General features: G+C 36.2%; 1 protein-coding gene across 1 annotated transcript; it reads right to left on the bottom strand.

Annotated features, from left to right (window-relative positions):
• LOC107632760 (anther-specific proline-rich protein APG-like) lies at positions 5,323-6,522 on the bottom strand. The gene is made up of 2 exons (XM_016336420.1): positions 5,976-6,522; positions 5,323-5,615 (listed from the first exon to the last, which is right to left on the bottom strand). The coding sequence occupies exons 1-2, from the start codon at positions 6,520-6,522 to the stop codon at positions 5,323-5,325; spliced, it is 840 nt and encodes a 279-aa protein (XP_016191906.1).

Below are 16,286 nucleotides of genomic sequence, written 5' to 3'. Positions count from 1 at the left end.
ATGCATATATAAAGTTACAGCAGCCGAGATTGTTGTGCATTTAAATAGTTTTTAAAAATTTTGTTCATTTCTAAACGTTTAAGTTCGAGTTTCTTAAGTAAATATGGCCCCGAGAATATGTTTGCGATGGGGACATTAATAGACTGAATGCTACTTGGCACGTAGCTGGAGCTTTAGATTTTGAGGTTAGTAATTTTTTTTTATTTTATTTTCAGTGAATAATTAGTTTAGATGTTTAGGTTTTAATGACTTAGTTAATGTGGTAGGATTTAGGCCCAGTTTGAGTAAACAACTTAATTAAGCTCTTTTTGACAAAATAGCTTATACAATAAATGACTATATTTAAAGTAGCTTATAAATAAGTTATTTTGTATTTGGGTTTTTAGCTTTAAAAGTGCTTATTTTATAGAAATGTGATCAAAAGTAGTAGTATTATGAGAGAAGTTATTTTTTTTTAACTTCTCTATAAGCTCCTAAATAGCTTCTTAGAAAGCTGCAATTTGGTTTTGAAAATTACACCAGACATTAATACTACTACTAGGGGTGCACATGGGCCGGGTGAAGCCGGGTTTGATGTGACCCAGACCCGGCCCGAAATATACACCGGGTCTATTTATTAGACCCGAACCCGTCCCTAGACCCGATGAAACCAATACACTTTCGGGCCACAATTATACCGGGTAAAAACCGGGTGAAAACCGGGCCGTTAACATTACATTACGTTGATACCTTCTTGTAAGCTAGCATGTAAAAATATCCAAATTTCTAAAACTCCAACCATTATTTAACATGGTAAAATTCACTTAGAAAAATATAACAAGAACCAACCATTCTTCAAAATTAAAGCATAACCACAATCAATACTAAAGTATAACCACAATCAATACTAATATTGTCTAATAATACCAAATATTTAAATACATACAAATAACACAATATTATGCATTAGTCTAAAGTCTTATGCATTCTAAACATAAAACATTAACTTATAGTTTTATAATGACTAATAACACAAAATATTAAGATTTACAATACTTAAATTCCACATAAGAATAGTCATGATCCATCACTAATAACACAAAATATTAATTGTGTATGATGACCGGGTCACCGGGCCGACTTCGGGTGACCCAAGCTATGGCCCGGACCCGACCCGAAATAATGACCGGGTCTATTTTTGAGACCCTTACCCGGCCCTAAACCCGATGAAATCACACCAAATTAGCCCCAAAAGTGTTCGGGACCGGGCCGGGCCTTCGGGCCGGGCCGGGTCTGTGCACCCCTAACTACTACTACTTTTCATAAGTCAAAAGTTCAAAAAAGTTTCTTTTGAAGTTTCCCAAACGGGCCCTTAGTGACTAGACAAAGTTAGGCAATTTATATATATTTAGTCAGGAATAGTATGGTTTGATATTTTGTATAATTGATTGTAATAACTAATTATAACTTAAATAAATAACAAATATTCTTCACATACAAGTCATTTTTTGATACAAGTCCATACAAGTTTCTTTAACCTAATTCACCTCATACGCCATTAATCTAACTAATTTTTCAATCAACGCGCAAATACATAACTACCTTTTTCGAAAGAATTTTGTTTTCTTTTTCAAAATTCGTCAGCGTTTTCGATCTTCCATCTCTACATTCTTTGTGTCTTTTCTTCCTTCGTTTCTGTGCGTTCTCTCTGCGTTCTCTTTCTTTTTTTTTTCGATTTCCTTCTTTTTCTGTTTTTGAAATTAAGCTCTGAAATTAGTTTTGAAGATAATGAATGATTCAAGTTCAGATTGTCAATTGAACCAGAGCGAAGTGGTTATTGTTTTGAATCAAATGAAGTGGTTGATGTGTGGTTCAATTCTAGTTAATGTTTTTGTTAGTAGTTTATGATTTTGTAGGTGAATAATATTGTGAAAATTACTTGTAAAAATTGTTGTTCATTGTTGATGGTTTGAATTAAATGTAATGTAGGAGTTCTGATGAATCTGTTGCATTTTTAGTTTCGGTGTATATCAAAACTATTTTGGTGTATTATAGAAACTTTTTGGTGTATTTACAGGTTTAGACTTTTCATTTGAACGAGGGTGAATTGTATTATTGTTTTGAATCGAATAAAATAGTGAGGTATGGTTTGAATCTAGATAATGTAGGTTGTTTGTAGTTTATGAATCTATAGTTGAATCGTTTTAGTTTCTGTTTGAGTTCTGAATCTGATTTTATTATTTTTTATGATGAGTTTTGGTGTAGGCTAGCTTTTAATACGGTGTATTGTGGACTATTTTTAGTGTATTTTGTAGTTTCTGTGCGATGTCGATGAGCAGTTTGTTCCAAAGGTTAGGATGACTTTTAACACGCTTGAAGATGTTGCAAAATTCTACAAAGATTATTCAAAAGTTGTAGATTTTTCTACAAGAATTCGAAGCACAAATAAAAAGGAAAATGAAATTAAGAACTAATTGATTATATGTAGCTGAGAGAGGAAATAGAAATCGAACATATCTCCAACTGAGAAGACAAGCCCCTCAGCTGGATTAAATTATCCTGCAAGAATTCATATACACATATTTAAAGATGTTGGTATTTGGATCATTTTAAAAGTTGTGTTGCATCATTCATATCTCTGATGCGCAAATCAAGCAGAGATGCTTAAACAACACAGGGAACTAAGCTATTAATTTTAAATTTTGATCTTTTTAATTTAAAAAAATCTCAAAATCACCTCAATATATTTTATAAAAAATAAAAACATCTTAAATTTGATTAATCTTTATTTATTGAAAATCAGAAACGTCCAAAATGATTAGTTTTTAACCTACAAAATAAAATAATAAATAATAAATTAACATCAATTCATTAATTATAGATATTATGTGTTTAAAATTATGGATGTTAAATTTAAAAATTTTAATAAATTCTACTATACAACTTATATTTCACACATAGACTATTAAAAAATAGAAATTAGAAAATAAAATATAAACAAAAATAAAAAATATATTTTTTTAAAATAATTATTAACTCATTATATTAAAATCAATAAATAAGCATACATATGAATATTTGAAGGTTGTGGTAGGCTTAGAGAAGGGGGGGTTGAATCTATGCCTTCCTTTTAGTTGCTGTTGTTACCCTTTTAAAACAGATTTACAATTCTGATTCTGTTTTAACTTAGCAGCGGAAATTTATGAGACAATTTAATTTTGTCTCATGAATATCAGAAAACAGAACACAGCAGAGAAGAGAAAAGCTAACACCAGCATGTATCCTGGTTCGGTTGCCTTGTGCTATGCAACCTACATCCAGTCTCCTCCACAACAATGGAAGAATTTCACTATAGTTAACAGTATTACATACACCAATAATACAGGATTGACCCAATCCTTTCACACTCAAGTTCTAACCTAACTTGACATTGGCTATGCTAATACCTAACTATTCACTCTTAGTGCTAACCCAACTAAGAAAGGGATACCTCACAGGTACAAGATACAAGACATAAACACACCTAAAGAAATCTGAAAATAACTCTAGGCTTTTCTCTCAAGTGTATCTCTCAGCCTTTTTCCACTCATGGCTTTTTCTTAAGCTTTCTCACAATACCTTTTCTCTCAAGAAATTACAGAAAGATAAACTTAGAAAAGTACATTACAATCAGTAAAACATGAAGGAGATTGACTTCATCAGCAACCTCTTTGTTATGTGCAAACCAGATTCGCAAACCTCAGATGCAGTTCTTCAGTATTGGCCGAATGCTTCTTTGAAAGAAAGCATTATCCAAGTAGAGGAACTTCTAAGCATAACACTGTTCACACACTCTGGTTTTCTCTCCTTACTTTCTGAATGAACAGCAAGCTTCTTTTATCTCCTTGCATGTGGCTGAGTTCTTCTTCCAAGGTCAACACCTTAAACCTTGAGCTTCACCAACCCACAAGCTCACTTTTTCTTCTCAAACATCAAAGTAGAACCTTTGCTTCTGACTTTTCCAACTTGACCGAAAGCCATGAAGGAGTAACCGAAATTGTCTTCCAATGGTCAACCAAATCTGAACCATAGAGATGCAACTTGGTCCCCAAGAATCTCTTGTGACCGTAGATTTGTAGTAGTGAAGAACAGAGATCAACTTTACCTTGAATGCCATTTTCGGATAGTGCAGAGAGTTGGGAAGAAGGGATGAAGATCTGATGCATGCAAGATGAGATGGATTACTTTTAACCTAAGCTTGATTTGGATTAGATTTTCTGCTTTAGCTTCTGTGCTTCAAACTTAGATTTTCTCTTTCTTGCTTCTTTGGTTACTGGCTTATGGAGGAAGCTTTTCTTCTCTTTCTTACTTTTTTTGAAGTTGATTTGACTTGGTCAGAAAGTAGAAGAACGTTGCACTTCAAGAGGGAGAAGACTTCAATCTTACAAAAGAAGCCTTGTGAGATGGATACGGGTTTGGATTGAATTTCCATAAAGCAACCCGGTTGGCCCATCAGATCCTTTGGCTTTGTTTTTTTTGGGCTGAGCTTGATTATTTACCCATCAGCCTTGTTATAATTTTATTATACCATTTGGGCTACTTAAAAATGAATTTGGCCTGCAACATGAAATAAATAGTTAGCAACATATACTTATTAATTTAAACAACTCTAATTATTTATTTTGCCAAAAATAATGTTTGTCATCACTAATTAATTTAGTTAATTTCTTAACTCAACAATCTCCCCCTTGATGACAAACATGATTTAAGTAATAATCAAAAAGGAAGTAAATGAGTTTGAGTAAGGTTTAGAAACTCCCTTTGATTTTTGTCATTTGTTTTTATGTTGCTCCCCCTTTCCTTTTCAAAAATTGCTCCTCCTGGATTTATGCTTTCCTCTTTGTTCTTGTTTCACATTGTACTTAAAGAGAGCACAATGAAGAGCTATGCACAATTTATCTTGTACAAGGAATATCAAATGAGCAACATCACATAATCAGCCCAACATCAAGCTAATATCATCAGCATTAGTATTTAGCATGTAGAATTAAATTTTAGTGCAGCAATTTGACAAAAATTTCAAAAGAAAAAATGATAGCTACTTCAATGCCAAAATATGCTTATCCTATTATTACTCCCCCTTTTGTCATCAAGGGTGGACGACTGGCAAGATCAACAAAAACAACACTATAAACCCTGCAAGAAAGGTTAGTGCCCAGTCCAAAATACTAACTAAACTACCAAAGGTGCAGTAATATCCAGAGTTATTACAGTCATCCAAAAGAAAACAGTTCAAAAGTACTAAAGAAGCAGAGTTCATGAGACAAAAAGAGAGCAGAAACAACAGTTTTTATGAGACAAAACCTAGGCATCAGAACCATTCCCCTCCGAAGCAGCTTCCTCTTCAATATCCGTGGCAATGTCTTCATCATTTTGAAGGTTGTCAATGAAAGTCATCAGTACAGCCACCCTATCCCTTGATTTCTTCAGGAAGTTCTCAAGCTTGCTAGCCAGCTTCCTTTTCTCTTTGCTCAATTCAATCAAGTGATTCGATTGGGAGACAAACTCTTGAGCAACATCCCTGACCACATTCAGCAGAGTGGATTTCTTCTCAGTGGAGATGGAAGTACCCTCAGTGGAAAGAGCAGTAGAATCATCTGGAATGAACTCTTCATCATCATCATCTAGAACCACTCTCTCAGATCGAGTTGGTCCTTTTTGCTGTTTCACTGAACCACCTCCCTTTAGATATGAATGTCTATTTTCATATTTCTTATTGGTCAAGTCAACACCAAAATACTCAAAAATGCAAGTTAGAAACATGCCATAAGGAAGAGCTTTGTCCTTTTCACTTCTAACAGAGTCAAACATGTATCTAACCATCAAATAAGCAAATGAAATTTCAGTTTTGGTGAGAAGGGCATATAAAACAAAAGTGTCAGTGTAGGAAACTGATGAGTGGATGTCAAAAAGGTGATTCCAGTCCAGAAAAATTAAGTTATCAACAAAAGGAAAACCTTTTCTTTTCAAAGATGGCAAATCAGCGAGAAATGAAGGGCATATGGTACGATACTGGATGACTCCCTCATAAAAATCATTATTCATGGCAGATTTGAATCTATAGGGATTATAGTTTGAATGAGAGGTCAAAAAGTGAGCTTTGTGATCAAAAGGTCCAATTTCTGGTTCTTTAACATTTTTGAGAGGGACTCGTGTGTTACCTCGTTGAGAACGCATTGGAACCGACCTGAATTTTGGTTGTGTTGGTTCGGGAATGGGTTCCTCAGTCGCCGGACGTTTGCCTTTGGAGGAGCTAGGCTTTGCTGAACTCGGTTTTGAGGAGCCAGGCTTGGAAGGTGTGGCCTTTGGTGGTGGCGTCGGTTTGGCAGAGGCAGGAAACCTTGGAGTATTTTTGGTCCGAGCCATGGGGTCATAGCGAGGAGGAGAGGTAGGAGGAGAAGGAGAAGGGGTAAAGGTGCGGTCTTGAGAGCGAGTGGAAGACTTTGTGGGTAGCTTGAAAACCTTTTCACGAGGAGCCCTTTTTGCAATGGTTTTCTTCCTCATTTGGTTAGTTTCAATCTTTTGAGGGAAGGGATGCAGTAAAGTGAGTGGGAAGAAACCGAAGAGTGTGTGGAGAAGTTATGGAGGGAAGAGAGGGAGTGTTGGTAACCGTACCCAAAAGTAAATTTCTAAAACCATGCAACTGCATCACCATTTGAAAAGACTTGAAAAGACATGACCTCATAAAATAAGGATTTTATTTGATTTTAAAAAATAAAAGGGAAGTTAATTTTAAAATTTGAGAAAAACAACAAAATTAACCTGAAACACCTCTTTTTGGGGCCAAAATTAAATCCTCTTGAAAACCTTTTGGGCCACAAAACATTTCTTGAAAACCTTTTATGAAACACACAAGTCATCAAAAATAACAAACAAGATTGTAACATTCATGTTAGGGCCTTGAAGTGATATGAGATTAATGAAACATATTTGGACCACTCCTAATCTGAATATTGAGGTTGGCCCAGATTGAGGTTCATTTGAAATAAGCCCAGAACACGCTGACTTGATGAAAATGTTCATCACCTGCCCAGAATTGTCTCATGCCTGTTTATGAGACAAAAAGCTCCAGCAAATACATCAGCATTTTTCAAACAAAGAATCATAACTCAAGATTCCTAGACAAGTCCTAAGCATGCAGAATCTATCCTCAGCTAATGGTTTTGTAAAAATATCTGCTAATTGCTCCTTTGATTTAACAAATTGAATATTAATATCCCCCTTTTGGACATGTTCTCTTATTGAGTGAAATTTTACTTCAATATGTTTAGTCCTAGAGTGCAAAACTGGATTTTTAGAAATATTAATGGCACTCATATTATCACACAGCAGGGGAATATTTTCAGCATTTAATTTGTAATCAGCAAGCTGCGTTTTTAACCATAAAAGCTGAGAACAACAAGAAGAAGCAGCTATATACTCAGCCTCTGCAGTGGAAAGGGCCACTATTGGTTGCTTCTTACTTGACCATACATTTAAGGACTTCCCAAGGAAGCAACATAAACCAGAAGTGCTCCTTCTATCAACTCTATCACCTGCAAAATCTGCATCACAATAACCAACTACAGAAAAATCATCAATCTTAGGATACCAAAGACCAAAGTTGGATGTGCCATGAACATATCTAATGATCCTTTTAACTGCAGAAAGATGTGACTCTTTTGGTTTGGATTGGAACCTAGAACACAATCCAACACTTTGCACAATATCGGGTCTAGAGGAAGTTAAGTACATAAGAGAGCCAATCATTCCTCTATACTTTAGTCTCATCAACATCTTTCTCAGTATCTCCCTTATCTAATTTAGAATTAGGATGCATGGGAGTTCCCATGGTTTGGCATTTTCCATACCAAATTTCTTAACTAATTCCTTGGCATACTTCTCTTGATGAATGAAAATACCTTTTTCAGTTTGTTTAATTTGCAGCCCAAGGAAGAAATTAAGTTCACCCATCATACTCATGTCAAATTCGCTTGTCATGAGTTTTCCAAATTCAGAACAAAGGGATTCATTTGCTGATCCAAAAATAATGTCATCAACATATATTTGGACTAGAATAAAAGAGTCATTAGAGTTCTTGATGAATAGAGTTGTGTCAGTGGTGCCTCTTTGAAAACCATTTTTCAAAAGAAAAGAGCTAAGTCTCTCATACCAAGCTCTAGGGGCTTATCTTAAACTATAGAGAGCTTTAGATAGTTTAAAAACATGATCAAAATGCTCTTTATTTTCAAAACCAGGAGGCTGCTCCACATACACTTCTCTATCTATCACTCCATTCAAAAATGCACATTTCACATCCATTTGGTATAATTTAAAACCACAAAATGCAGCATAAGCTAAGAGAAGTCTTATGGCTTCCATTCGGGCAACAGGGGCAAAGGATTCATCAAAATCTATTCCTTCTTCTTGGTCATATCCTTGAGCCACTAGCCTTGCCTTGTTTCTTGCAATGCTACCATCTTCTCCCAACTTGTTCCGAAAAATTCACTTGGTGCCGGTCACTTTCTTTTCACTTGGCCTTGGAACCAAAGTCCATACTTGGTTCTTTTCAAACTCAAGAAGTTCATCCTCCATAGCTTTAACCCAAGAAGGGTCACTAAGTGCTTCCTTGACGTTTTGAGGCTCTATTTGTGAAAGAAGGGCAATGTTTGATCCTTCATTTGCCTTTCTAGTGGAAGATCTTGTTTGCACTCCATGAGAGACATCCCCAATTACAAATTCCTCAGGATAATTCTTCAAGAATCTCCATTCACGAGGTCTGGTGGACTTGGAGGCAGATTCATTCATCAAGGGATTCTGGGCGCTGCTGGCAACAGAATTCCCTTCAGATTCATGAGACAAAATGGAATTGTCTCTTGAATTTTCAGCATTAGCAGTTTCTGGTTCAGCTTGTCCAGAATTTCCTTTTTCATGATTTTGAGCAGCTTCATCTTCCTTTTGAGCTTGATTTCCTGCATCACAATCTTCCAAAATACTTTGTACCAAGTTAGTATCACAAAATGTAATATGTATGGACTCCTCAATAATCCTAGCATCTTGATGATAAACCCTATATGCTTTACTATTTGTGGAATATCCTACAAACAAACACTCATAAGCCTTTGGATCAAATTTACCCAAGTTTTCTTTGTTATTTAAGACAAAACATTTGCATCCAAAGATGTGTAAGTTGTCTAAGTTTGGTGGGTAGCCTTTCCAAAGTTCATAAGGGGTTTTCTTCAAAAATTTCCTTATGATTGTTCTATTTAAAATGTGGCAAGCTGTGTTAACCGCTTCAGCCCAAAGGAATTTTGGAACATTACTCTCACAAAGCATAGCTCTTGTCATCTCTTGTATGCTTCTATTTCTTCTTTCCACAACACCATTTTGTTGTGGTGTTCTTGGACAAGAGAAGTTGTGAGATATTCCAAATTCCTCACAAAAGGATTCAAACAAATTATTTTCAAATTCAGTTCCATGATCGCTTCTTATAGAAGAGATTTTCAAATCCTTTTCATTCTGAATTTTCTTGCAAAAAGGTTCAAAGGCCAAAAATGCTTCATTTTTGTGTGCAAGAAATAAAACCCAACCAAACCTAGTATAGTCATCCACAATTACTAAACCATAATGTTTACCACCTAGGCTTTGAGTTCTTGTTGGACCAAATAAATCAATGTGTAGCAACTCAAGTGGTCTTTTAGTAGAGATGTCTTCCTTTGGTTTAAAAGAACTTTTTGTTTGTTTTCGCATTTGGCAAGCATCACAAGTGATGTCTTTGTCAAACTTTATCAAAGGAAGACCTCTCACTAATTCTTTCTTTACAAGTTTGTTTATTTGAAACATACTTGCATGGCCCAATCTCTTGTGCCATAACCACTTTTCAGTTTCTTTAGAGTGAAGACAAGCTACATTTTGATCCTTTAGTTCATCAAGAGTAAGTCCATACATATTATTGAAACACTTGGCAACAAACATCACTTCATTTGTCTTTTCATTAACAACACAGCATTCAAGCCTTTTGAAAACAACTAAATATCCTAAATCACACAGCTGACTTATACTCAAAAGATTGTGCTTTAAACCACATACCAAAAGTACATCATCAATGAAAGTAGATTGCTCATTACCTACTTTTCCAACAGCAATGATTTTACCTTTACCATCATCTCCAAAGGTCACAAAATCTCCATCATACTTATTTAGTTTGATGAAGTAGGTTGACCTTCTAGTCATGTGCCTTGAACATCCACTATCCATGTACCACATGTCCTTTTTGTTCTTGGATGCTAGGCAAATCTGCATGATGAGTTTCAAGTAGCCTTAAGTATCCAAATTAATTTGGATCCTTTGAAGTTAATCCATCCTGGTTGCCCAAGTGCATTGAAATCACAAACAACATTGTAGACTTTGTTTCCTACAACTCTCTTTTTAATGAAGCATTGTGCATATGAGTGACCAAATTTCTTGCAATTAACACAATAATTTTCTAGTGTGTGTTGCTGAAACTGATGTGAGTTATATTGCTTGAAATGATTAAAGCTTTGAAATTTTCTGGTTCTTGGAGGAGATGCATTTCTTTTGACAAACTGATTTTTAATAAAGTTATTCCTCTTTGCAAAAGCATTTTCACCAGAATTTTTTTGAATATTTTTGCCTTTCAAAAATGAGGTTTTATTGTAAAAAATTGGTTTCTTGAAAGCAGCCTCATTTTTCGAAATATAACCCAAACCTGGCCGGTTTGAACTCGGTTCAGTTTTTGGTGAAGGCTCAGTTTCGATTGTGTATTCTTCATCAAATTTTTCTTCACATGTTGAAACATATCCGATACCTGATTTGTTTGGTATGGATTTGGTATTTGATGAAGAGGCCACAAATTTTATAGAGGAAGTGTTAGAAACTACATCTTCCTTGGCTATGTAGCCTAAACCAGATTTTTCAAACAATGGTCTTTGACTTGCAAGTAATTTGTCCAAGTTGCTAGAACCTTGAGCAAATTTTGCTAAGTCACCATTCTGCCTTTTAATCATATTATTTAATCTTTTATTTTCAGCAATTAACTCATGAGAAGGATCCACAATGTGCTTTCCTTTTAATTTTTCAAGTTCAGATTTTAGAAATCTGTTTTCTTCAATGATGTCTAAAGCACATTCAGTTTCCTTCACTTTTTCTTTTAAAAAATCATTTTCAGCTCTCAACACATCTCTTTCATATCTGCACTCATTGTATTTATCAAGCAGTTTTGATGTGTTTAAAGTGAGATCATCAATAATAACATGCAAGTCCTCAATGGTTAAATCATAGTAGTTTACCTCATCAAGATTGTTGTTTCCAGCTATGAAGCAGTCTTTGTTATCTCCTTCAGATTCTTCTTCTTCATTTGAGTCATTCTCAAGATCTTCCCAAGCTGCCATGAGTACTCTCTTCCTTTCCTTCTTGCCTTTGTCCTCCTTTTTAAGCTTTGGACAGTTTGACTTGAAGTGCCCAGCCTCCTTGCTCAAGTCTATCTTTTGCTCCTTTGAACTTGAACCATTGTATTTGCCCTTACTTTTCATCATCCTTCTAAATCTCCTAGCAAAAAACAAAAGCTCGTCATCTGAAATACCATCACTAGACTCACTCTCTTTCGGTTCTATTTTTGACTTGAGGGCTATTCCCTTTTTCTTTGAATCTGTGTTTGTGTGTGTGGCTTCATAGGCAAGGAGTTTTCCTCTCAACTCATCATAGGTTATGGGACTTATGTTGTTACTCTCGGTTAGGACAGTGGCAGTGTTTTCCCACTCTTTTGTGAGGCTTCTAAGGAGTTTTCTCACCAAGGCACCAAGGGCATAGTTTGTACCCATAGCATCAAGGTTGTTGATTATGATTGAGAATCTCTCAAATGCTTCATCAATGCTTTCTCCATCCTTCATGCTAAACATCTCGTACTCTTTTCGCAGCATATCAATCCTCGTTTCTTTGACTTGTTTAGTGCCTTCATGTGTAACCTGGAGTTTTTCCCAGATTTCTTTGGCTGTCTTGCATCTAGACACCTTCCAGTACTCTTTAAAGCTGATAGCACAATGAAGTAGGTTGATTGCTTTAGCGTTCAGCTCTATCTTCTTTTTGTCATCTTCATTCCATTCAGCTTCTTCTTTCGGAGTCACCACTCCATCAGCACTTGTTTTTGTTGAGATCTTGGGACCACTCACAACAATCTTCCATAAGTTGTAGTCAATGGATTGGATGAAGATCCTTATCCTTTTTTTCCAGTAGGAATAGTTCTTTCCGTTAAAGAAAGGTGGCCGGTTGTTTGACTGGCCTTTAGTGAGGGTATAGGCAACTGTGGTTGTGCCCAGATTGTTCACCATTGGATCTTTGCTCCAAGCGGTTAAGCTTGATTCTTGAGACCTTAGCTCTGATACCAATTGAAGGTTGTGGTAGGCTTAGAGAAGGGGGGGTTGAATCTATGTCTTCCTTTTAGTTGCTGTTGTTACCCTTTTAAAACAGATTTGCAATTCTGATTCTGTTTTAACTTAGCAGCGGAAATTTATGAGACAATTTAATTTTGTCTCATGAATATCAGAAAACAGAACACAGCAGAGAAGAGAAAAGCTAACACCAGCATGTATCCTGGTTCGGTTGCCTTGTGCTATGCAACCTACATCCAGTCTCCTCCACAACAATGGAAGAATTTCACTATAGTTAACAGTATTACATACACCAATAACACAGGATTGACCCAATCCTTTCACATTCAAGTTCTAACCTAACTTGACATTGGCTATGCTAATACCTAACTATTCACTCTTAGTGCTAACCCAACTAAGAAAGGGATACCTCACAGGTACAAGATACAAGACATAAACACACCTAAAGAAATCTGAAAATAACTCTAGGCTTTTCTCTCAAGTGTATCTCTCAACCTTTTTCCACTCATGGCTTTTTCTTAAGCTTTCTCACAATACCTTTTCTCTCAAGAAATTACAGAAAGATAAACTTAGAAAAGTACATTACAATCAGTAAAACATGAAGGAGATTGACTTCATCAGCAGCCTCTTTGCTATGTGCAAACCAGATTCGCAAACCTCAGATGCAGTTCTTCAGTATTGGCCGAATGCTTCTTTGAAAGAAAGCATTATCCAAGTAGAGGAACTTCTAAACATAACACTGTTCACACACTCTGATTTTCTCTCCTTACTTTCTGAATGAACAGCAAGCTTCTTTTATCTCCTTGCATGTGGCTGAGTTCTTCTTCCAAGGTCAACACCTTGAGCCTTGAGCTTCACCAACCCACAAGCTCACTTTTTCTTCTCAAACATCAAAGTAGAACATTTGCTTCTGACTTTTCCAACTTGACCGAAAGCCATGAAGGAGTAACCGAAATTGTCTTCCAATGGTCAACTAAATCTGAACCATAGAGATGCAACTTGGTCCCCAAGAATCTCTTGTGATCGTGGATTTGTAGTAGTGAAGAACAGAGATCAACTTTACGTTGAATGCCATTTTCGGATAGTGCAGAGAGTTGGGAAGAAGGGATGAAGATATGATGCATGCAAGATGAGATGGATTACTTTTAACCTAAGCTTGATTTGGATTAGATTTTCTGCTTTAACTTCTATGCTTCAAGCTTACATTTTCTCTTTCTTGCTTCTTTGGTTACTGGCTTATGGAGGAAGCTTTTCTTCTCTTTCTTACTTTTTGTGAAGTTGATTTGACTTGGTCAGAAAGTAGAAGAACGTTGCACTTCAAGAGGGAGAAGACTTCAATCTTACAAAAGAAGCCTTGTGAGATGGATACGTGTTTGGATAGAATTTCCATAAAGCAACCCGGTTGGCCCATCAGATCCTTTGGCTTTGTTTCTTTTGGGCTGAGCTTGATTATTTACCCATCAGCCTTGTTATAATTTTATTATACCATTTGGGCTGCTTAAAAATGAATTTGGCCTGCAACATGAAATAAATAGTTAGCAACATATACTTATTAATTTAAACAACTCTAATTATTTATTTTGCCAAAAATAATGTTTGTCATCACTAATTAATTTAGTTAATTTCTTAACTCAATAATATTAAATAAAAAATATTAAAGTAATTAAAATTATGACTCATTAATGTATATATAAAATAATAATTTAAAAAATACAATAAGACATATAGATTTAAAATTTGATAATATTAATTATAAAAATTTATTAATTATAAACATCATAGGTATAAAATTATGAATGTTATGAGTATAAAATTATAGATGTTATATATCTAAACTTTTAGATATTATGATTAAATTTGTCAATTGAATAAATTAACTCTGCCTACGTTACACTTGCGGTACATAGCCGGTCCCAAGTCCAGATAAAGGAGGAGGGTTGTGTTAGGTCTTCGACAACCAACATAAAAATATAGTCGAACCCCCATGACATGAATCAAAGACATTATTGCGCTAAAGCTAGGTCGTTGCCCGGAAGTAACGCGCTGTATGGCTCGAGTACGGTGTCAAATGAGCAAGAGCCGCTGCATCGGTGCCCGGATATAGTGTTAAATGAGCAAGGGTTCTCGCGTTTTCGTGAACGAACGATGGTAAATAAGCTAGTTCACAAAGTAAAAGATAAAGGTCGGAGCGACAGAAGGTTGAGATTTGGGACATAGAACATAGGCACTCTAACAGAAAAGTCCATGGAGGTGGTGGACACCATGACAAGGAGGAAGATTAACATTATGTGCCTACAAGAAACAAAATGGGTTGGTGCGAAGGCTAGGGAGTTGGATACTTCTGGCTTCAAACTTTGGTATACAGAAAATGTGAAGAATAGGAATGGGGTTGGAATAATTATGGATAAGCAGTGGAAGAAGGACGTAGTGGATGTCAAGAGGGTGGGAGATCGGATCATCTCTATCCAGGGCAGTAGGACCTGATAATATCCCAATTGAGGTTTGGAAGGGTCTTGGAGAAAAAGGTATCAACTGGTTAACCAAGCTTTTTAATGAGATTTTAAGGTCAAAGAAGATGTCTGATGAATGAAGAAAGAGCACATTGGTACCTATCTATAATAATAAGGGGGATATACAAAGTTGCGGAAACTATAGAGGGATCAAGCTTATGAGTCATACCATGAAGTTATGGGAAAGGGTGATAGAACGGAGGTTGAGAAAAGAGACACAAGTAACAGAGAACCAATTTGGATTCATGCCAGGCAGATCTACCACTGAAGCGGTATACCTTTTAAGAAGGATGATGGAAAGGTATCGTAGTAATAAAAGGGATCTACATATGGTGTTTATTGATTTGGAAAAATCGTATGATAGGGTACCAAGGGAGGTCTTATGGAAGGTTTTAGAAAAGAGGAGGGTAAGGATCGCATATATTCGTGCAATTAAAGACATGTATGATGGGGCCACAACTAGTATGAAGACTCAAGGTGGTGTGACAGGGGAATTTTCTATTGGTATAGGATTACACCAGGGATCATCCTTAAGTCCATACTTTTTCACATTAGTCTTGGAAGTACTCACAGAGCACATCCAAGAGCCTATGCCATGGTGCATGCTTTTTGCCGATAATATCGTCCTTATGGGAGAGTCAAGGGAAGACCTAAATAAGAAGTTGGAGTTATGGAGAGAAGCTTTAGAAGTGTATGGTCTGCGCATAAGCCGTAACAAGATGGAATATATGGAATGTAAGTTCAGTTCGAGAAGGAAAAACCCTAATATAGAGGTGAAGATTGGAGAAAACACCCTACGAAAAGTTAAAAATTTTAGGTATCTTGGGTGCATCATACAGGATAATGGAGAGATTGAACAGGATGTAAATCATAGGATCCAAGCAGGGTGGTCAAAATGGCGGAGTGCGTCTGGTTTTATATGCGACAAAAAAGTGCCTTTAAAACTTAAAGATAAATTCCATCGCACCGCTATAAGACCGGCTATGCTTTATGGTACGGAGTGTTGGGCGGCTAAAAGGGAGCACGAACATAAGTTGAGTGTGGCAGAGATGAAGATGTTGAGATGGATGAGTGGTCATATGCGTTTGGATAAAATAAGGAATGAAGATATAAGGGAGAGAGTTGGAGTAGCACCCATTGTGAAAAAGATGGTTGAATCGCGTCTTAGGTGGTTTGGACATGTGAGAAGAAGACCGATAGAACATCCAGTCAGGAGGGTGGATGAGATGGAAGATGGACAAGGGGCGAAAGGCAAAGGAAGACCTAAGAAGACCATCCATGAGGTGGTCAAATGAGATCTACATGTAAATGGTCTCTCTGTAGACATGACACATGACAGAGCACAATGACATCGTTTGATTCATGTAGCCGA

This window comes from Arachis ipaensis, chromosome B03 (genome assembly GCF_000816755.2).
Source record: "Arachis ipaensis cultivar K30076 chromosome B03, Araip1.1, whole genome shotgun sequence".
Classification (NCBI taxonomy): domain Eukaryota; kingdom Viridiplantae; phylum Streptophyta; class Magnoliopsida; order Fabales; family Fabaceae; genus Arachis; species Arachis ipaensis.
Note: the sequence above shows the minus strand (reverse complement) of the source record. Positions and strands in the feature narration are given on the sequence as shown.

Coding starts and splice junctions, on each gene's coding strand:
- LOC107632760 (XM_016336420.1), bottom strand. CDS start 6,522: ATGAGGAAGAAAACCATTGCAAAAAGGGCTCCTCGTGAAAAGGTTTTC. Junction 5,616..5,975: donor GCCATCTTTGAAAAGAAAAG/GTTTTCCTTTTG, acceptor AGTTCATTCCAG/ATGATTCTACTGCTCTTTCC.